The sequence below is a fragment of the Hydra viridissima genome, unplaced genomic scaffold (assembly GCF_058129835.1).
Source record: "Hydra viridissima isolate aposymbiotic clone 2 unplaced genomic scaffold, HvirCarnegie_v1 scaffold_3, whole genome shotgun sequence".
Classification (NCBI taxonomy): domain Eukaryota; kingdom Metazoa; phylum Cnidaria; class Hydrozoa; order Anthoathecata; family Hydridae; genus Hydra; species Hydra viridissima.
Window position 1 is genome coordinate 19,646,808 of NW_028324302.1, and position 23,193 is coordinate 19,670,000.

The 23,193-nt window shown below is 30.5% G+C and overlaps 2 protein-coding genes, 1 long non-coding RNA gene and 2 pseudogenes across 13 annotated transcripts in view; 4 read left to right on the top strand and 1 right to left on the bottom strand.

Annotated features, from left to right (window-relative positions):
* Positions 1–23,193, top strand: part of LOC149891334 (uncharacterized) — a 111,099-nt gene that overhangs the window by 8,258 nt on the left and 79,648 nt on the right. For 9 of the 10 annotated variants that reach the window (XR_016451097.1, XR_016451096.1, XM_090083002.1 and 6 more), the window contains 3 exons: positions 4,513–5,718; positions 6,358–6,495; positions 22,887–23,000. Coding sequence is in view for 5 of the 10 variants with exons in the window: in XM_090082995.1 (XP_089939121.1) it covers positions 5,181–5,718; positions 6,358–6,495; positions 22,887–23,000 (790 nt within the window). In the remaining 5 variants the exon portion in view is untranslated. Of the gene's footprint in view, positions 1–4,512; positions 5,719–6,357; positions 6,496–22,886; positions 23,001–23,193 lie in introns of those variants that run through there. The other variant, XM_090083001.1, reaches the window with a different exon arrangement.
* The window catches only part of LOC149891335 (uncharacterized), a 216,200-nt gene continuing 196,508 nt past the window's right edge, over positions 3,502–23,193 (top strand). The window contains exons 1-3 of the mRNA XM_090083009.1: positions 3,502–3,935; positions 4,127–4,382; positions 4,430–4,962. The gene's annotated coding sequence lies outside the window, so the exon portion shown is untranslated. The remainder of the gene's footprint in view (positions 3,936–4,126; positions 4,383–4,429; positions 4,963–23,193) is intronic.
* LOC149891336 (uncharacterized) lies at positions 9,990–12,393 on the top strand (annotated as a pseudogene). Its single transcript, XR_016451099.1, has 2 exons — positions 9,990–10,027; positions 10,176–12,393. The product of XR_016451099.1 is annotated as an uncharacterized LOC149891336 (transcript).
* On the top strand, positions 16,243–18,137 carry LOC149891337 (uncharacterized; annotated as a pseudogene).
* On the bottom strand, positions 18,618–20,872 carry LOC145192294 (uncharacterized). Its single transcript, XR_016451361.1, has 2 exons — positions 19,272–20,872; positions 18,618–19,179 (listed from the first exon to the last, which is right to left on the bottom strand). It is a non-coding gene; the product is annotated as an uncharacterized LOC145192294 (long non-coding RNA).

The following is a 23,193-nucleotide window of genomic DNA, read 5'->3' on the forward strand; positions in this document are numbered from 1 at the left end:
TAATGGGTATGCAAACAGGGTTTACCAAGTTCTGCTGCTTTCTTTGTTTATGGGATAGTCATGCTGTGAACGAACATTACGTAAAACGTGATTGGATGTTGAGAACTGAATACAAACCCGGTGTAAGCAGCGTTCACCATATTCCGTTGGTTGATCTAGACAAAATATTTTTGCCACCGCTTCACATCAAGCTTGGTTTGATGAAAAGCTTTGTAAAAGCATTAGGTAAAACTAAATCAGCGGGTTTTCAATACTTGGTTGAAAAATTTCCCAAAATTAGTGCAACGAAACTCAAAGACGGCGTTTTTGACCGACCCCAAATTCGAGAGGTTTTGAAAGACCATGGATTTGAAGAGTCACTTACTTCCGACAAAAAAGAAGCGTGGAAAGCGTTTTTATGGGTTTATAAGAACTTCTTGGGGTATCACAAATCGTGTGAATATGAAAATTGTATTCAAAAGCTACTCGATTCGTTCCAAAATGTGGGCTGTCGTATGTCATTGAAAATGCATTTTCTGTATTCGCATTTGGGATTTTTTCCTGAAAATTTGGGCTCTGTGAGTGATGAACAAGGTGAATGATTCCATCAAGATATTCAAGTGATGGAAAAGCGTCACCAAGGATTCTGGAATGAAAGCATGTTAGCTGACAACTGTTGGATGCTTTATTGTGATGAACCAGAAAAAGTCTACAAAAGGAAGTCATATTCACAGAGATTTTAAGTGATTTACATGCTTTAGTCAACAGCCTTTAAACTATTAAATGTGTATAAATGTTTACGAATAAACCTAGTCACAGAGACTTTGACTTATTTGTATAGAAACATAAGTGGTGCTTGAAATATTGAATGTATTTCAATGTTTATGTATTGGGATAAAGTACAGAATGTCCGAAAATTAAAATTCCAAATATCTCAAGAACTAGACGTGCTGGAAGAAAACTGAAAACAGATTTGAAATCAGCGCAAAAAACTGGTTTAGAAAAAACTATTTAGATTTATGGTGCATTCAAAAAGTATTTTTTTGTTGACAAGTGTAATCTGATCCATTTTTGTGGATTTTAAATTCAATAAATAATCTGAAATATTCGTCCGATCCGATATGGCAAACTTAATCAGATTCGTTTCTTTTTTTTTATTTCACTTTTTTTTCTTTTCAGATGCCTAAGCTATCTAATATTTGGGAATTCTTCAACAATGTGGAGGAAAACAAGGCAAAATGCAAGACCTGTGGCAAAATATATTTAATCAATAAAAGCACCACAAGTCCTTTAAGGAACCATTTGAAAAGAGTCCATTTGAATTTATATAAACAATAAGAAAGGAAAGACAAGCAAAAATCAACAATCCCAGATATTTTTGATGAGCTTGCATCTGAAGTCTCAGATTTTGAACAAACACAAGAAAGAGAAAAAGAGAGGAGATGTCCACAGACACAAAAGATACACCAGCATTGCCACATCCTGGACCAAGTGGAACTTGTAGCACTTCCAACACACAGATTCGGCAATGCAGAAAACAGGCTACCAAACCTTAATGGGAAGTTACTGACATCAATCAAATAAGAACTGTTGTTTACATTACTAAATGGGTGTTGAGGACACTTAACCATTTTCTATTGTAGAAACTGACGCATTCACCCGGATGGTGAAAACTGCAACCAACGGTCAATTCAGAGCTATTACAGCAAACAATATATCTACAAAATAGATGCCTCTCCTTTTTAAATTCATCAAGGAACAAGTAAAAAACATTTCCAATTAAGACAAGTCAAATCTTGATGGAGTGGTCATTACATCCGACGTGTGGACCACTGATCACACCAATTTGACTTTCATGAGCCTTAAACTCCACTATATAGATTCAAAGTTCCAATTAAAGCGCTTCTTGGTGGAAATGTCCTACTTCCCCGAACAACATACTGGCGACAATATTGCCAAGAAGCTCAATGAATCTATCAACAAACTTGAACTTGTCGACCACCGTCTAAATCTAGTTGTCAGTGGTGCTGTCGATGATAAAAGATGTCCAAAATGGTCAATTCTCAACCACAAAGTAACAAAATTAGTAGGTCACTTCAACCAGCCCTCTCAAAAAGCTATGACTTTAGTTAATGCTGCCAAAGCCTTAAATAACTCCAGAACGAAGTTAGTACAGAGATACCCCACAAAACGGAGCTCTGACCTCCATCAAATGGAATCTGTGGTGGATCTTCTCCCGGCGATGCATTTTTTAAAGAACCCGAACCCTACTGTTTCTGGAGGTTGTAAGTTGACAGATCTTTAACCAACAGATGATGAAGTGGAATCTATTCAATCTTTCATCCGGCTTCAAATTTTTCCCTCTCATCCACAATGAGGAGGAAAAATTTGAAGTGGTCAAAACTGCAGTAAAGAAAGCTATGGAAGAACTGTCAAAAAAAGAAATTTTGGCTAGCCAAAGCACTCCTTCCCCTTCAATCTTGGATGATGAAGGTGATAACGACTTTGATTTCACTGAACAACTGAGGAAAAAAGTAATTGGTGCAGGTTATATTAATCCTGGAGGTGAAAAAAGCACCAAGAAAGCCATTTTTGCTGAAATTGAGGAGTATTTGAATTCAAAACCAGTTCCAGCAAATATAAATGTACTGAAATTCTGGAAACAAAACCAGTATACTTACCCAATAATGTCAAGGCTGGCCAGAAAAAACCTCTGTATACCAGCTGCATCATCAAAAATTGAAAGAGTTTTCTCAACAGTAAGGAATATATACAGCTCTAGAAGAACCAATCTTTCAATCTCAAAGGTTGAGATGTTGGTATATATGAAAGAAAACACTAAGCAACTCAGTAAAATTCAAGACATTGTGTGGCCAGGAAATGTATTTGGAAAATGATTAACTTTCAGTGTGATTTTGACTTTTTTTTTTTCCTAACAAGGAAATCAATTCGTTTCATTGTATATTTGAATGTTATAAATAAATAAAAATGAATCTTATTTCAAAAGCATTTTTTATTCTGAATCCGTATAAATCCGTAAAAATAATATCGGTTCGAATTCCGATTCAAAAAAAATTTTTCGAATTGCAATCCGATCCGAAAGTATCGAATCGGATTGCAATCCGAAAAAATAATCCGAAAAAATTTTAACGAATTTTTTTCCGATACATTATTTTCGGATCAAATCAATCAGTAAGTAATTTGAACTGTTTAGCATAGATAATTCGGATAAACAGTAACGAATTGGCGGTCTCTAGTTAAAATTAATTTTTTTTTCAAATATTTTAACCAAAATGACTTTTAGTCGACTTAGTTGATTCGAAAATGTATAACTCGATTTTGGTCAACTTTGGAAAATAAAATAATTGATTAATTGATAGGCGCATTATTTCAAAGTCGCATCAATATTAATACTAACCAAACCTTACATAACTATGTAAATATTGCTTTTCTTCCAGGGAACATGTTTAGCAAACGTTAAAGAAAAATGTCCGAAAACGAACATCTAAACATGAAACCTGGATCGTTGCAAAATGTACCCTTAAAATGCAGTTTGATAGAGAAAATAAAAGGAGTAAAGAAAAATGTTTAAATTGTGACCTACTTTGAAATTTTGTGACTGAAACGATAATATGATATTGGGTAATGGTAGTTAAAACGTTTTCATAGTGAAGATGTAACTGTTTCTCTAATGCAAGGTTCCAACTGCATTTTGGGGATATTTATTTTTCTATGATGAGTGAAACATTTTTACTTAAATAAAATTATATTACAAAAATAGTGATATTAATGACCATTGTTTCTGTTAAAAAGGAAAAAGTATAATGAGTGCATATTAACAAATTTCTATGGTAGGAACATAATAATCTTTGATACCGATTTACTCAAAACTATTCATGGATTAGTTAGAATCTTGTCAAACCAACACGAAGAAATGTTAAATTTTATTCAGAATAGTTTTTTATGAATATTTACACGTTGTACGAGATAGTCAGAACTTGTGAAGTACTCTAAAGTATTTTTCTTACAAAAAACACATTACTGCAAAAAATAAACTGTTTATCCTATCTGTACAATTTAGTATACCAAAACATAAGGTAAATCCAAACGATACTAGAATGGTATTGATGGTAAGTGTTACCATGAGCACTTTTCTATTTTTTCCCACTTTTTTCTGCTTGTTTGCTTCCAGGTCTTTGTTTTAAACTAAAAAAAACATGATGTGTTGAGTAAAATAACTTCTAAAATGAATCAAACTACGAAATCGGCAAAGATATTCTATTTCTTTAATCCCTACATGCCCCATTTTTTAATACAATTTAAGTCAAAATGTGAGAAAGCTGTAGGTTATACATAACAATTAACGCCAGATGCGGTCAGGACCGAAAAATACATATAATATAGCTATATTTGTTTATAAAGTTTTATGATAATTTTTTTTGTTGCACAGTTTTATTGATCTTAGGTAAAGGTTTATATGCTAATGTGTCTTTAATAGTTTTGTAGTGACATAGAATTGATAAATTTCTTTAGGATCCAATTATTGAAATACGGTGCGAAGATGAGTCCGACAAACTGTAAATTTTCCTTCGACGAGACAATTTGTGAATACACTTCATTAACCGAAACATCTAACGGAATTCCGTCTAATATAACACATCTTACTTTACCATTCGATTTGTTCATTCATCCATCTGGTATGTTCAAATCATTATTTTCATTAAGAATTCTTCGCTTCAGTTCAAACCAAATAACTGCAATTCCCGCAAACACATTTAGTTCATTAACTTCATTGACCGAGCTTTACCTTGACAATACTAAATTATCAAGTCTTCAGTCTGAGACATTCAATTCATTAACATCACTAAAAACTCTTGATTTATTTCAACCAATTATTCAATCTTTCTCCTTACTTATTCAAGCCATTAACTTCACTAACAACTTTGAGATTATCATTCAACCAATTCACGAGTCTTCCGTCAGGCATATTCGATTCTTTAATTTTATTAAAAGAACTTTACTTATCTTACAACCAAATATCCAGTATACCGATTGGCATATTCAACTCATCAACTTTATTAACAACAATTGATTTCTATTCCAACAGCATATCCATACTTCCATCTGGCGTATTCAAGCCATTAACTTTATTAAGAGAACTTATTTTATCTTTTAACAAAATATCTAGTCTTCAGTCTGACATGTTCGACTCTTCAACTTCATTGACGTTACTTTATTTTACTGGCAACCAAATATCCAGTCTTCCTCCAAACATTTTCAATTCATTAACATCATTAAGTACACTTATTTTAGATGGTAACCAAATATCCAATCTTACGTCTGACGTTTTCAAGTCCTTAAGTTCTCTATATAACCTTGGGTTAGGTTCGAACAAAATATCCAGTCTTCCGGTCGACGTTTTCAGTTCATTAACATCAGTATGGTACATTGATTTAATCTACAACCAAATATCCAGTTTACCACCAAACATATTCATATCATTAACTTCATTAAGGTTTCTTTCTTTACAATACAACCAAATAGCCAGCCTACCGCCTGATGTTTTCAAATCGACAACGTCATTAACTCAGGTTGATTTGGAAAACAATCCCTTGAATTGTGATTGTAATCTTGCAGCTGTCAGCAAACTAATGCGAGAAAGAACAGTAAAAATTTCTGGCAACTGCATTAATTATAAAACAAGAAGTTTTATTGCGCTAGGACAATTAATAGAAACAGGTAATTTTTATAAACTTAATGAATAAGCCTGCATTTTATTCTATGCTTATAAAATCCTTTTTTCTATACATTTGTTTTTGATTTTTTTTATTTACTTAATGCACGAAAATATTGTATTAATTAGTATTACTGCACTGCAATAATTTTTTTATGTGTTTTTTGGGATTGTTTATTTATCTTATTACTTTTTCTTATACAAAAAGAAATTACGTAAACCTACTAAATTGCTAAATTTGATAACTACTTTTACATTGTTGCCTACTTGTATATCAAATTCCTTTCAAATGTTTTAATGTTCTTGCGATAAATTAAAATAAAACAGCATCAGACGCGTAAAGATTTTAGTGTAAAGACGCTAAAATAGTTAGCTTGGTTTATTTTGATTTCCGAATTAATATTTTAAGAAACAATTATAAGACCTTAATGAATAAGCGTCCATTTTATTCTATACAAATAAAATCTTTTTTTCTATACATTTGTTTTTGATTTTTTTCGTTTATCTTATGAATGTACGGGAAATCAACAAATATATCTAAAAGTATTATATTCATAGTTATCATTATTTTACTGATAATCTTTTAAAAATTGACTTCGATCTGGGTTATCAATATATTAACTTATGTTTTGTGTTTCATAAAGACATGTGCAATTTACTGCAGAATAACTGCTCAGCTAATGCTAACTTTGTATATTCGAATGGTAGTTACAATTGCATCTGTAAGAATGGTTACCAAACAAGATTTGGAGACATTGAAACATTAACTGAAGTATGTAAAGGTAAACTCTTTTTTTACCTCTTTTTTAACTAACAACTTATAAAATATATCAAAAATGGAACTTATTGAATGTTAAACATATCTATATTACTACTTTCTGTTAAACATATGAATTACGAATGTTAAACATATCTATATTACTACTTTCTGTTAAATAATTGTATCTATACCCTGAAGTGGTAGGTTTTTTAGTCTTACAGCCAATTTAGACACTCCTTGGCTTGCAAGCTAGATAAAGCTTGGTCAAGTTAGCACACAAGTGCTGACTGCTGTAAGCTGTGTTTCAAGGTTAGCTTCGGCATAGAGTCAATACGGCTCAAGCAAACGTGGCTTAAAATTCCGTAGGGTGGTTACGGCCTCAAGCCTAGTGCGACTTATAACAGCTTGCGGCTGATTACAGCAAGAACTTCGATTTTTTTTTTCACTATCATTATGCATGACAGTTTTACGTAAATGTATGGATTTTGGACAAAATTATTTATGGGTATTGAACAATAAAATTGATTTTTAGTGAAAAAATTGCTAAAGAAACCGGGAAGAAAATCATCCTGTTATTAATATTTTAGGTTTTCTGATTATGTATTAGAGGGTTCAGAAATTCCATATAATTTATATTTTGCTCGTTTTAAATCGTCAGATATTGGGTGGAAAAAAACTACTCATTTTCTTCATAAGGCAGGTTTTTTTTTTTTTTGCACTAGCCAATTTTACCTACGTAGCTGCGTTGCAGAAAAAATTGAAAATCTCTAAGAGAGCTGTGCAGATTACTTTAAACATATAAAACTAACATCTGCAAAAGCAGAATAGGGACGGGAAAACTTTGAGTAACCAGATAACTTTAACATAACAAACTTGACCGATAATAAAACTTACACTACAAGCATTGAACAGCATTTCAAGATATTGCAAGTTGATATGAGCCCTTTAGGGTTGCAACTTTTAAAAGAATAATAACTTAATGAGTAAAAGTCTAAATGATAGATGAATTAAAAAAAGTGAAGCAAGTTTTTTAATTAATTATAATTAAAAAGCTTGCTTCACTTTTTTTTACGGGATTTTTGTGAAGTTAGACATCTGGTTAATATATCGCCAGCCGAGAACCAAGAGGCCGTATATCCAGTTTTGACTTTTTTTCTATTTATTACTAAAAAATGTTTTATATGATGAAATCTATGCTATGAGTAATTTTAGTCACAAAAATCATAAAACTTAGGGTTATACTAATAGAACCTGAAGGCCGTATGTCCAAAAAAGAGATGACTGTTATTATCAACTGGGCGTATGTCCTTTGACCAATCAGATTAGTCAAGACTTTGTTTACGCTGTTAAACAACTCATGTAGTTTAAGGCCAGTCTCCGTAAATTTCGGGTTTGTTTCGTTTATCTGAGGGTGACGTAAAATTATGCCGTTCAGATCCTGTGGGATTTTTCTAAACGCTTATAATAAAGCGGTAACTAAAAAAGTCCGACAAGAAAGTTTTCTAATTTTTTAAGTATATATCATGAGTTCATAACATGTTATGAATTAGTATATAATATAATGATTTATAAAAAACCACATTATTTATTATTCAAATCTTGAATACTTATTATTTGCAATAGATTTTTTAAATTGGATGTAAATTGTGTTAGTATATTTTACTAAATTAGTGCTCAATGTTCAAAACAGAACATAGAAAATAGAAAGTGCTCAATGTTCTTAAAGAACAAGAAAATAGAAAAACTTCTTGACGATTCTGAAAAAAGAGAAACTGGTAGCAAGTATATATATATATATATATATATATATATGTATATATATATATATATATATATAGATAATCTAGATAATCTAGATAATATCTAAACAAATAAAAAATTAATAAATCAATTGACTGGATGATTATTGTTAAAACAAAATGAATAAAAAATTATAAATTAAATAATGATAATCAATACAAATCATATTCTATTTAACAAAACTTTATTACTAGAATTTAAACTATTACTCCAATAATATCACAAGGGATGTTTTTAAAACCAATCTCAAAGGTTTTTCCAATTCATTTTGATGTATTTAAACATTCGACAATTGCCATAATCTTTAAACTTATTTAGCTGCTTTTAATAAATTTATGTAAATTACTTGTTAATTCAACTAATGACCATGCATTTGTTGTCTTTGATTTATAATGTATTTCGAATAATAATAATTTTACTACAAAAGAATTTAATAAATCGATTTCTATTTCTTGCAAACAAATCGGTTAAATTCGTTGTGTCAACAGTGTACTAAACACTACTGCTGATTTTATTAATTTATTTATTTTCAATCTAGATCTTTTTCTTTCTCGCAATATTTTCATTCTTGTTAAATAAACATTTTCTTTTTCTTTATTTTCTCCAGTTTTATTTATCTTTACTATAAAAATTAAACATGCTATCAGTCAAATTTCAATGTGTTGTATTTAAGCAGGATCCATCCTCCTAAAGTAAAATAAATCACATTTCTATATAATTATAAAATATACTTGTAAATAATTTTTTTTTAGTTATATAGTAAGCATTGTAAAATAGTAATTGATTTCTTTGACCAGGAAGTTCCATCAACTACATTAAAAAATTTAAAAAATCATGAAAAGTACTCAAAAGAGACTATGCTGTCAAAATATATTTGGCAACTAAAAGAAAAAAATATTAACTTTATATTAAACTGGTCTATCCTAAAAACTGCGCCTACCTATAATAACATATCTCAAAAATGTATATTTTGTTAACAAAAAAGTTTGAAATTATTACTTATTTAGATCAAGAAAATTTACTAAATAAAAAAAACTGAACTTATTTCTAAATGCAGACATAAAAATAAGTACCTTTTAAAAAATTATAAAAACAAATGAGCAAACTTATTAACCAAATTTATTTAATTCTAAATACCAATTAAACATAATAGATTGTATTAACACTATATACATATAAATATGTATATTTATATGTATATATGGTGACCACACGCTCTATTTTGTTTATTACGAATAACTTCCACCGACAGAAACCATTCTGTTTATGCGGTTATCAAAAAGCCTTTCAAAACAAAATCGCTAAGTATTACCGAGTTCTCGACACTTAATTGTACGTCGTTGAAAGAAATTATTATATGTCGGATTTTCTACCCTACCTTCTGAATCAAAGTATGAAAAAACAATATAATTCAATATCAATGTCTTTTAGCTTGTAGATAACTAGAAAAGTTGTGCTTAACAATTTAAACCCTTATTTTTTGAAACATTCATCTTTAAGTTTAAGGACAATATGCGTCATCCACCATATTTTTGTCAATAATATTTTTTTTAACTTAGCCCAACTTTTGCTAAGTATTATTCAGCTTAGACAACAAATTTTCATAAACAGTTTTTTTTAAAAAGGAGTTGTAGAAGGTAGGACGAACTACCGTAAAAATTTGGACTGGCCTTAAATCACCTGAGAACCGCTAAAACTCTATTTGTTATCAAAAAAATGGCGTACCAAGAAACTACTGATGAAGTCTCTCAAAGGTACGTATATAAATATAAAGTTCTCTAAAATTATAAAATCAAGTATTGTTTAGACTAGTCAATGCTTACTATATAGTTCTATATATTTAATATATTATAACTGTTAATATTGTTATTGTTATTGTATATATAATATTTATTAATTTAGAAACTTAAAGGAACAAGATTACATTCAATTACAACATAATCTTCAATTCAACTACTCTGAATCTATCATTGTTATTCAATCACAACATGTTGATAAAAATGATGATTTCCTTAATCAAACTGATTCGAACGGAGATGCCAGGGAAAGTAGCAGAAAATACAGGAGAGCTGGAAAAAATCTTACACGCAAACGAAAAAGAGACCCTACCTTCTGGAAAAAAGAAATAAGAAAAAAACTTAGACAAAGTGGCCAGCAATACATAGCCTCAAAAGGCAAAATACAACGGGCGAAATTTATAAAAAGACTATAAGAGAGACCACACTCAATGTCGTTTTAAATATAAATTAAAAGTAATATTGCTGATAAAGAATCTTTGCAGAAACAACACTGGATTTTAAATGATCAAGAAAAGCGTTTTATTTACTTTCAAACTACAGTTGTAGAGAACAAAAAAAGGTCTTGTTTTGCTGAAAATTTAGAATTAAAAAAACATAGTTACTCATATTACTTTATTGTTTCTGATGAACTTCTACGTGTTTGCAAAGAATTTTATCTATGTACTCTAGATATTGATGTAAAAAGAGTTAGAAATTACCATTTAACAAAAAACAAAACAACAGGAACACCTCAACAGTATAAAAGAGGTAAAGTACCTAGTAGAACTGTCCCAAATTACATTAAAGATTCTGTACGTAAACATATTCAAAGCATTCCCAGAACCGACAGTCACTTTTGTTGCAAAAGTAAAAACAAAGAGTACATTCAAGAAAATCTGAATATGACCATCTTGTATGAGTAATATTGTGAAAAATGTGTTTCTGAAAATGTTATTCCTGCAAAAAAAACTATGTATAGATCAATATTTAACACAGAGTTTAACATTGAAGTTCATAGACTTAAAAAAGATAGATGTGACAAATGTGAAAGTATGAAAATGAATTCTTCACCAAACTCATTTGAAAAAATAGAATATGAAATTCACATAAAAAACAAAGCTAAAACTAATGAAGAACATAATTATGATAGGCTTGATAATAGCAAGGGTGTTATTTGCTTCGATATGGATAATGTTTTCAGCCTACCAACAGCAAACATTTCCAACTTTTTTTACAAACGAAAGTTGGCTGTTTTTCATTTGACTGCACAATGCTCAATATCAAAAAAAAATTATAGTGCAGTCTGGTCAGAACTTACAAGTGGTCGAACAGGAAATGATATAGCTAGTGCTCTTCTTGTTATACTCTATCAATTAGTTGCAGATGAATCTCAGATAACTGAAATTTGTTTATGGAGCGACTCTTTTGTACCGCGGAATAGAAATAGTTTTATGACAATTGCTTTAAAAATTTTCATGCAAATTCATCCGCAAATTAAAACAATCATTCAGAAATTTTGTGAGCTAGGACATCATGTTATCCAGGAGATAAACAGTTTACATAGTATTATTGAAAGAAATATGGAAGCAGCTGAAGTTTACAGTCCAATTGGCCTTGTCAGAATTCTAAAATACATACCTCGAAAGAATACAATCAAGTTGATTCAAATTAAAGAAGAGCAGACTTTCAAACGGTTGCTAAGAATTATTCATTGCTTAAAAATGTTCCATATGCTAAAGTAAAGATACTTAAATACACAGCTGATAAGCCATGGAGTGTTGAATACAAAACTGAATTTAGTTCTGAATGGAAGTTGGAAAATATTTTCAACTATAACACTAGACACCAAAATTCAAATAATAAAAAAATGGTAAACTATATTAAGTTTGTGCAACCGAATGTGCTTAAAAAAAAAGAAGAAATCTCAATAAAAAAAGTAAAAGATCTATAATCAATGTTAAAGTTCATGCCACTTCAAGACAAAGAATATATGCCATAGGTCTTACAAACATTCACCTAGTGTTTAATGTTAACTATTATCAATTTTTGTTTGCAGCAATTTTATGCTCTATTGACACCTTGGTTCTGCATCAATTTTTTTTTGAACTCTTTTTATAAACTTTTGATCAAATAAAAAAAACTATTTCATAAATTTTTATTTGAAGACTGTATTTCATTTTCAAGTAAAACAGAATTTTTGGATTAGTCTTTAATTTATACTTACTATTGCAACCAGCTTAAAAATTGTAACCAACATAATTAAGTATATATGTTTTTTTAATTCAAAAACCCTGAAACTAGTTTTGTATTATTATTTGTATTGTGTTTGCGTCAACATAACTGACCCACGTGAACAAAAAATTATATTTTGCAATCTTTTTTGGTTTTATACTTTTCAAAACTGCATTAAAATATTTAAAAAATAATTTATCATGAAAGGCTAACAATTAAGAACCAGTGTTTTAAGCACCTTTTTGGTGCTTAAAACACTGCACAGGACGTTTGTTATAGAAATATATATCAGTCATGACAAGAATAAAAACTTTAAGTGTAACCTCCTTTATTAATCACCCAAGAGTAATCATATAAACCGCTTTCTGCAAAACGCCGTTTATTAAAGTTTAAAGAAATAAAAACCAGCAGGCTCCATGTCCACAACTAGGTTTAGTTTGCATCGTTATCAGATTAAAACCACCCTTTCAAACAAATTTTTATGACTTTTGATAAAAATAAGACTTAATTTACTATTAGATTTGAAAATATAAATATTTTACAAAATGATCAACTGCCACTATTTGTGCCCTAAAATTTGGAAATCGAATTACTCCAAATCACAAAAAGTGGAGATACGGTCTCTTGGTTCTCGGCTAGCGATATATCATTGCTTTTAGATTACAAAAGCAACACTTTTATAACATGGCTTTTACATTAAAAAAGTCGTTGAAGTAGGTTTATCTTGCGCAATTTTTTGTGGCTATGAAAACAGTCATTTTTTGGTTTAATACAGAATAAACTATAATGCAAGTAATGTACTTTTGTAATAACTTTTAAAAAAGAACTCAACAGTTTTATTTCCTGAAATTTTTTTATTCTGAAATTTAATTTATAATCGTTTTATCACATTTTAAATTTTTAAAATACAACCCTCATAGCGTTGTCTTAATAAAAAAACCAGCTTACGATACAATAGTAATTATTCATCGATTTGTCTACATTCTAATATTCTACATTCAATCTTTATTTTAAATCTTGAATTAATTTGACTTCGTTATGGCACTTTAAAATAATGCTAATGCTGATGGAAACCAGCTTTGCTTATTGCGCAATGTAACGGTAGTTAATTTTCATTTAAGAGCAAAGCGTTTTAACCACTGATCTCTATAATAACTGGATAGCGCAACTCCGAGCAAAACTTCTTATTTTTTGACGCCAAAATCGCCATATTGGAAAGCCCCAAAAATTTTAATCCCGTAAGCTTTAAGTTCTATTTTTCGGCTTATCGCTTTATCGCTTTATCGCACATATCAGATTTCATTGTTCTGGGGCTTTCCAATATGGCGATTTTGGCGTAAATTTTGATATTAGAGATGCGCTATCCAGTTATTATAGAGATCAGTGGTTTTAACATGGACCTATAAGAGATGGACGTGCAACCTGTTGTTTTACATCAAAGAGGCCGCAAAAACCAGCGAGCCATGCGAGCTTCCAACAAACTCTAAATTTTCACCCGTCAACAAAAAAAATCTATAAAAATGGTTGCCCACAGTTGTAAAACAGAAACTCTGATCATGTGGTATTAGTTTAAACTTTTATAGCATTTGTTTAACAACTTAACGCGTTGACAAATTACTAAACAAATTACACCAAGGTAAGGAAGTTAGTTGTCAGCACGAACAGATTTTCATCATTTTTCCAAGATAAACATTTGTAAACTTGGGAACTTTTTTCGTGTAAACAAAGTTCCGTTAATAATAAAATGGATCTGTAAGGATAATTTTAAAATGGCTAAAAAAGTATAGCGAAATTTAAAAAAGCTGAAATAAAATTTTTAGTCAAGGTCTGGTTTCATTCAACTCCTTGGTCCTTCATTCACCAAGCTTAATTTTGTGTATTTTCAAAGTATTTTTTCCGATATGTCGCCATTTTTTGCCTCGACTACTCTTAAAGCTCCATAATATATGTTCCACAATGCATTATTTTTTAGTAGGTGTATTTTCTAATGGGCTTTTTTATAATTTGATAATGCAAAACCTTATAAAAAGTTATACAAATTTACAATTATCTTGCAAAATGTGGCCATATATTTCATGTTTTTGTTTTTCATATTTCATATATTATTTCATCTGTCATAAGAAGCACAAAATAACCAATTTGTTTTTGTCAAATAAAAATTAGTTTATATATAGCTGGTAAATCATACCATGCTAATAATAAATACTTAATTATTCTTGCGGCTTGCCATAAATTGGCCTAGCTAAGTTCTTTAAAACTGTGACAAATTACTTTTTTCTTTATTGTATTTACATTCATTTTATGTATAAGTTATTTATCCTTAACTGTATATATTTCTGTTGTTAAACATAAAAGCAGAAAATTCTATAATATTTATAAACTGGAAGTCTACAGCAATATAATAGATAGAGTCGTTCCCTGGACATGAAACTATTGTGCTCCAGGTAGCTAAAAAAGTAGTTGATACTTTGTATTATTTATTTTATCTCTAGTTATACATGGACAAAAGTAGTTAAGTAAATGATCTCAATTTCTATATTATCATCAGCATTATTTCTGAAAATATTAAGAATGTCTAGCTATATAAAATTAAGCTTAAAACTTGTTTCTATTGCTGTTATCTTGAATAACTAAAAGGAAGTTGATGTGACTGGTTAGACGAGATCAAAAACTTTCGACGAATCCAATGGATCCATTCGGAACTCCGTCTCGTCGGATTTTTCTCGGTTTTTCGGAGTTTCGGAGTTCGAGAGAAATCGAGAAACCTCGACGGAACTTCGACGAGGTTTTTAGAAAATATCAATTTTTACTCGTAAAATAGTTAAATTCATATTTTATTTCTACGCTGCTTTTACAATAGTTCATGTTGTTTTCAAAATATAAGCTTTCTCTTTGTTCAATATCAACACAAATTTACATCGCAAAGCAATTAGTAATGCACAGTGGGACAGATGGTGGTGGTGGAAAAAACCTCAAAAAAAAAGCTTATTCTATTCCAAACCATATAACAGAACATACTCGTACTTTTCCATTGTACTATTTCAGAAACTCTTTTGATTATAATAGTATCTTTTTAATAATAGAAGTTTTTAAATCCACAAAAATCAGTTGCGGTATAATAAAATGTAATGCATAATAAAATATCTTTTTTTGTCAAAAAGCAAGAATTTTTTAATTTTTAAGCAAAGATATTGTAAACAGTAACTTTTAAAATATGATGCGTGTGTGATATTAGTTAATGTATTTTAACTATTTAGTAGCTTACCTTTACAAAAGAAAGTCAGGATCATTATTTACAATATGTCGTGAATCATGTCTTCAAGATGCAATTAGCGTGTGTGTAGGTGTTAATGTATGCGTGTGGGTTTTAATGTATGTAGGTGCTAATGTGTGCAGGTTCTTAACCCTTTCCTGCCGGGGTAGTGATTTTTGAAAATTTCCGCTTTTTAACTTTATTATTATATTAAGGTAGTTAAAAGGAAACGCTCAGATTATTTTAAGATTTTTATTTTACCTAGAAGTACTATTTCCAAGACCTAGGTTTAAAAGTACCGTCAACTTTGTGTTAAGTTAATAGACGAAAAATTTGGTGGTACTTCTAAGTACCGTAAGGCAGGAAAGGGTAATGTACGTAGTTGTTAAGTATGTACGCTCTTAATGTATTCAATGTGTTAAAATGACTCGTTTGTAAAACTGTATATAAGGGGAGTTTAGTTTGTAAAATGTATGATTCGCAGTCAGATGGGAAAAAATATTATCAAGTTCATAAAGAAAACAGTGACTCTTCAGTGTCTCAGGGAAAGTCAAAACAATTCCCCACAAATATATACAAAAACTGGTCTTAAAATAACGAGGTAAGTTTTAAACATATAATACTTTTTTTTTTACAATAATGTCGTATATCGTATGATCAAAATAATTTTATCCACCTTAAGTCTAATATTCTTTTATAGAGAAAAATGGTTTCGTAAGCGTGGAAATACTTTGATAAAGTTGTAGTAAATGATAAGAAATACGGAGATTGCAAAAAATGCCATAAAAGAATCGCTTGTCCAGGAAGCAGCACAAACGGCCTAATTGGTCACATTAAAAGTTGCGAGAAAATAAATTTAAAACCATCCAGTTCCAGACCAGTTTTGACTAAGATATCGTTAAACTATCTTTTTGCCAAGTTGACAGCACTTGATGGATACTCGATTAGGTCCATAACTCAATCTGAAACACTAAGAATGCTTTTCGAAAATTATGGGCATAGTTTGCCCAAGTCAGCGTCCACAACTTCAGAAAAAATTAAGATGTTTGATGCTGAAGCCAAATGTTTAATGATCGCTGAATTGGCTGCATTGAAAGCAAAAGGAGAAAAGTTTGGACTAACAGGTGACGAATGGTGTAGCAATAGAGGAAGAAGATACTACAACTTAAATGTTCATCACGACCGAACATATTGTTTAGGAATGGTGAAATTGCCATCTCCTAGTTCTGCCGAAACATTAAACATTTTAATAATGCAAAAATTAAAAGAATTTGGTATAGATGATGAAGATGTTGCAGGTAAAACTACGGATGGCTGTAACTGGATGGTGAAATTGGGTACCATGTTTAAGTTTCCACATCAATTCATTTGAGTGTTTGTGATTTGCTATACGCTAAAAAAGGTTGCCGCGAAATTGTGAACAAAGAAACTGAATCGGATATTGAAACAGAAACAGAAACTGATGGAGAGACTGAAGGAGAGTTTCTTATTGACTATTCGGAGAATGAGGTTGAATATGAAGAAAATATTGAAAAAAGTCTACAGAAACTTCGAATACTAATTAAGTTTTTAAAATATTCATCGTTTCGATATGAAGTTCTTAAAAGAATAATACACAAAGTTTACGGATATTCGCATGACAAAGGACTATTGCTCGACAACCGCACTAGATGGAACAGTGCTTTTCAGATGATCAAAAGATTTTTTGACTGCTTAGAAGCTGTAAAAAAAATACTCGAAGAACTAAACTGCTTAAACATGTTAGATGATATTGACTTGGATTTCTGACTTCGCTGTCTGACTTATTGGAAATCATTGCTGACGCTGCAGTTTGATTGGAAAAACCAAATACAACAATTTTGGAGTGTGACATCATTATGGAAACGTTAGTAAGGAAATTGAAGGTTGTAGAAACTGACATCAGTTGTAATTTTGCAGAGGCGTTAACCTCCAGATACGAAAATCGTAAAAACATTATGTTGGTATCATTAAGTCGTTATTTGCACAATCCCGACTTTTTTAAAAATAAAAACCACACATTTTTTTACGCTTCCATAAAAGATATTCAAGTTTATGCTGCAAAATTATTTGATCAACTATTTGCAACAAAAGAAATTAGTCTCCAAATAAAATCAGATGATGGCGCTAAAAGCAAACAAGAAGAACCATCACAATCGACATCTTTTTTTGTCGAAATTCAAGAAGTTTTATATCAAAATCAATCAACAGCTAAAAAGCCAAAAAAAGTCAAGACCTTCACCGATCAGTTAAAAGAATACGAAGTAACTGGTGTGAAATCAGAAGCAGTTTTGAAATTTGAACTAGCCATCCACAGAATTCAAGCAACTTCCTCGGAAGCAGAAAGAATTCTCTCCTCGTCTTCCAGATTTGTCACAAAGTTTTGTAGTTCACTTTCTGATGAAATGATAAATGTTTTCATCTTTTTAAAATGTTATTTTAAAAGATCTTCAGAATAAATACTTTTTTAACATTCTTTTTTTAGTTTTTACTACAGGTACCCCAAGAAGTCTTTATTACAGAGCACCGCGGAAGGGCATTTAACTGAAAGTTCACGCCTTCTTCCTAACCGATGCTGGTTAGAAAGCCATTTATTAGATAAAACTTGTTCGTTAAAAGATTGCGATAAGAAAAATGTTTAAGTACTAAGGAATATAAAAATAAAATTTTTTTAAAAATCTATTATAAATTATAAATCGAAATATATAAAAATAAAAAAATTAAATATAAGAACAATGTTTAATTATCAACTAGATAGTTTAATTTTTTAATTTATAACAAAGTTTTATCGAAGCTCCGATTTTTTCTCGGTTTTGGATCCTCTGGACGAATCCGACAGACTTTAATATAATTTAATTTCTATTGTTTAAAAATAAGGATTTGTAACAATGCACAACGAAAATGGTTCGCAAAAAAAACAATAGTTTTGAAAAAGATTTTTTAAAAATGGCGATTAGGGTTTTTGGTAGCGGTGAAAGTCATAGGCGTAGAGTTTTAGTTTTCCCGGATGGGGCATAAACTATTTTGTAGGAGTTAAAAATCTGTAATAAGAAATACAAAGTGTTTTCAATGGGCATAAAAATATAAATTATTTTCTCTAGTAAAATGTGTTCATGCGTATGGAAGCACGCATTATATATATACTCATATAAACTCATCGATCAATTAGTTGAATATTCTTGAAATTTGCATGATCCTTAAATATGTTGTGATGGAGTTGCAGCCTTCTATGATCTTCAAAGTCATCTTTGTAAAAAGCCTCAACGAATCCAACTTCTAAGCATTGACCAATTAGAAATTTCTCTACGTTTGCTAAATGCTTAGTGGTCTCAGTCGGTTCGAAACGGGTCGTAAGCCCCGTTATAACACAATCCAGAGATGCATAGAAAAGCTGTCGGTAGTGGTCCTCTGGAGTCGTAGTAAAGTATGGAACTCCACTTCCAGTAAATTTTGATGTAATTTTACGTTTCCGTGGCATCTCTGGTTTGTCAAGTAAACTACATTCTGCTGCTACAACGGCTGCATCCCATAAGACTTTGAAGCGAGCATCGACCCCGGGCTTCTTTTAACACCTCCTTCAGCGTGTTGATGGTATTTCTTGCTTTGCAAAAATTAAGCTGCAAGCCTAAAATGATTTTCAATAAATGTTTAACATTATAATTTGCTTAAAATAATATATTAAAAAAAAAAAACACCATGAAATAAAACAATGTTTACCTTGGAGTGCTGTATTAGCATCCACGATTATCGTGAAGATCATGAGCAAAATTTCCAATTTGAAAAGTGTATCAAACTTACAGAAAGATTCCAGATAACCCACTGCTTCTGACTTATTTTTGGCTGAATTATCAGAATGATTTTCAAAATCCTCTAACCAGTTGATAATGGCGGAATAGTTACTCGTAATAGATATAATGGACGGTTTTCTAAGGATCCATCGAGTGGGAGAAAATGGCCGCAGTGATCTTCCGCTTTCTAGATCCTCTACATTTCAAAATTTATTGAAACATGCCTATCGTTTCGGAGATCCAAGGGTAAATGCGATGAATGGTTGCACTAAATTCATAAAATTCCCGATATCTGTTTGATTTTCAACAGAATCTTGTGCTACCAAGTTGAGATTATGAGCGCGGCAGTGCACGTAAATTGCCCGCTCTACTTTCCCCCTAATTAAAGTCTGCAATCCTTAGATACTTCCAGACATGTTAGACGATCCGTCAAAACATTTTCCCCTTACAACTTTGAATCAACAGACTAAATCGACATAAAACAACCATCAAACAGTTTATTAAAGCTGCGCTCTTGATGTTCTCGGTTTGGTAAAATCCCATAAAAAGCTCCTCAATTTCAAATTTTTTATAAACACGCCAAATGCAGATCGAAACTTGTTCTTTCGCGGACATATCTGTTATTTCATCTGCCATCAAACTATAGAATTCTGATTCCCTTACACTTTCGCATAGCTTACAAAGCGTATCATGAGCAAAGTCTTATAGGATTTCGTTTTCAATATCACACGAGAGTTAATTTTGCTGTTCAGGACGGCTCAACCATTTCTTCAATTTCAGAGAATCGCCTGCTCTTAGTTTGAGTAGCATGTGAAAGTTTGCACTATTTTCAACCTTTCCACGAATGGCAAGGTATTGCGTTCCGTAATACATTAAGAAGAAACATTTAGTTATCCAGTAAATAAACTTAATGATTGATAGTTTATCTAAAATTTTCTTAAACGAAATTGACGAATTACCAAATAAAGAAGTGTTTGTAAATATTTTTAATAAAACCGTACGATTATCCATCATTTCTTCATTTTGGTGATAATTAAGCTGTTAAATAACGGTCGATTCTAGTGTTGCTGAGGAGATTATACTAACAGCACCCTAAGGAGTTCAGATCGCTCGTTAGAACCAAAACTTTGTAAAGCTTTCTTCCAATTAGAAAATCCGTTTAAAATTAAAGCTTTGAAGAATGTTTTTCTCTTGAATTACGAGGTAAAAGCATTTTCAATTGTGTAGCTTTGATGCAGATAGAACAAAAAACTTTTTCTTTCTCGCGGTCATGTAAAACCCATTTATATTTTTCATTCCAGCTTGGTTTAAATTTTCTTCCCTTTTTTGATGGAAAAGATGACTGTCTTGAACAACACGGTCTAGGCTCCTCTGTATAAGACGGCGACTCAACAACAGCGGTTGAATCAGTTGCATTATCTGACTGAACAAATGATAAACTTTCATGAGTATTATTTTAAAAGTTATTAGCATTTTGAGATTCAGAAAATAATGTAACTGTTTCTACCTGATTTTCTTTTTTTGAAGTATTCACTAATATTCTTTTATTCACTAATATTCTTTCTTCTTCAACATTGTATAAATTATTACTAAATTAACATTGTATAAATTATTACTTAAAAGTCAATGTACCATTCAACAATTAAAAAATTTCTTCAAAAAGTTACGTTTTCTTAATTCAAATGATTAAAAACTTTTAAATAATTCATACAAATTCATACTACCAAAGTAATCAGAAAAAAAACAAAAAAAAAACCAAACCAAACGAGCGTTTAGCTCACACAACTTTTTATCTTAAGAAATTTCGTTATTTTGCTATTTTCTACGTTTTTACCGATCTCAAACTCCCTTGAGACTCATCAGAAGCGTGGAATTTCTGAAATTCGAAAAATGAAATAAACTTTTAAAAGCCTAAAATTTTGAAAATGAATATAGGTATTTGCGGAAATATTAAAATCGTTTTTAAATTGTTATACTTGTTAATGTTTAAGTATATTTTGGTTTTTATTTTTTAAATATTTTTGAAATCTTGGTGAATATTCCCAGTTAAGACAAAGCCCCAGCGAAAATATTCCGGACGGAGCTCGAGCCCCCGAGCCGTAGCGCGTTCTACGCCTATGTTCATACATACATACAAACATACAAACATACATACATACATACATACATACATACATACATACATACATACATACATACATACATACATACATACATACATACATACATACATACATACATACATACATACATACATACATACATACATACATACATACATACATACATACATACATACATACATACATACATACATACAGACATACATACATACATGCATGCTTGCATGCATGCATGCATGCATGCATGCATGCATGCATCCATACATACATACATACATACATACATACATACATACATACATACATACATACATACATACATACATACATACATACATACAAACATACATACATACATACATACATACATACATAGATACATAAATACATACATACATACATACATACATACATACATACATACATACATACATACATACATACATACATACATACATACATACATACATACATACATACATACATACATACATACATACATACATACATACATACATACATACATACATACATACATACATACATACATACATACATACATACATACATACATACATACATACATACATACATACATACATACATACATACATACATACATACATACATACATACATACATACATGCATATATTTAAATATGTTTGACAACCACCGACTCTTGCTCAATGATATGGTAAAACAAAAAAATTGGATTTGCATTTGGCTATTGGTAAAAACAGAGTTTCATTTGAGTATGACATTTTTCCATTTTAATAAGTATACTTATTAATGTTCCTTTCAATGAGACATATATGTCTCATTGAATGGAACATACATAAAAGAATTAAAAATGAAAGTATTTAGTTCTATCATTTTTTAAATTGGCTTATTAATTGTAAATGTAGTTAAATATATAGATACATACATAGGCACCACACAAAAAAAGCTTTTAACTTTAAACATTTTAACTCTAATTAAATTTCAATCAAAGTGGAACTTTCTCATTTTAGAATGTCTTATTTAGTATTTTTTATTTAAGTAGAATATTGAAGTGTAAAAGTGTGTAAATAATAGTCATAGCACAATAGGATGGATGAGTCGGTCAGTTGAATTCTTGTTTCTATTACTCTTTGTTACAGGAATTTGAATATCCTTACATCGATGCTTGTATAAGAATCTGAGTTTGTCCCATTCAATAATCGTCCCATTCATTAAGGTTCTTCCCTAACTTTATATCGATATTTATATTTATATATTTATTCATAAATATAGTTTTGTATAAATATATATTCATGCTGACACTCATAATAAACACAATGAAAATAGAGAAACCGGAACAACCGTAGGCGCTTTATCTTACCTTACATTTTTAAGTTTTTCATTGATTAAGGAAAGGCTTTTTTTATTTTTCGTTCAAAGATCCGTGTTATTATTTCGGCTGCTCTCATATGTGTAGTATCGTGTCAGGCAATACAGTCTGCTCTTGTCCTGCTGGATTGAAATTGGAAGCCGAAGGCAAGAAATGTTTTACAGGTACAGTGCAAATTAATCATAAAGTTTGCAATATATGTTGAAAAAAAATTGAAAAGACTGTGCTTTAAAAAAATATTTCATCTATTCATGTTTTGTTTGATATCTTGTGTTTATTACTGCAAATATATGTCAATATATACATATATACAAACATACATACATATATGCAAACATACAAGGTATGCGGACATAC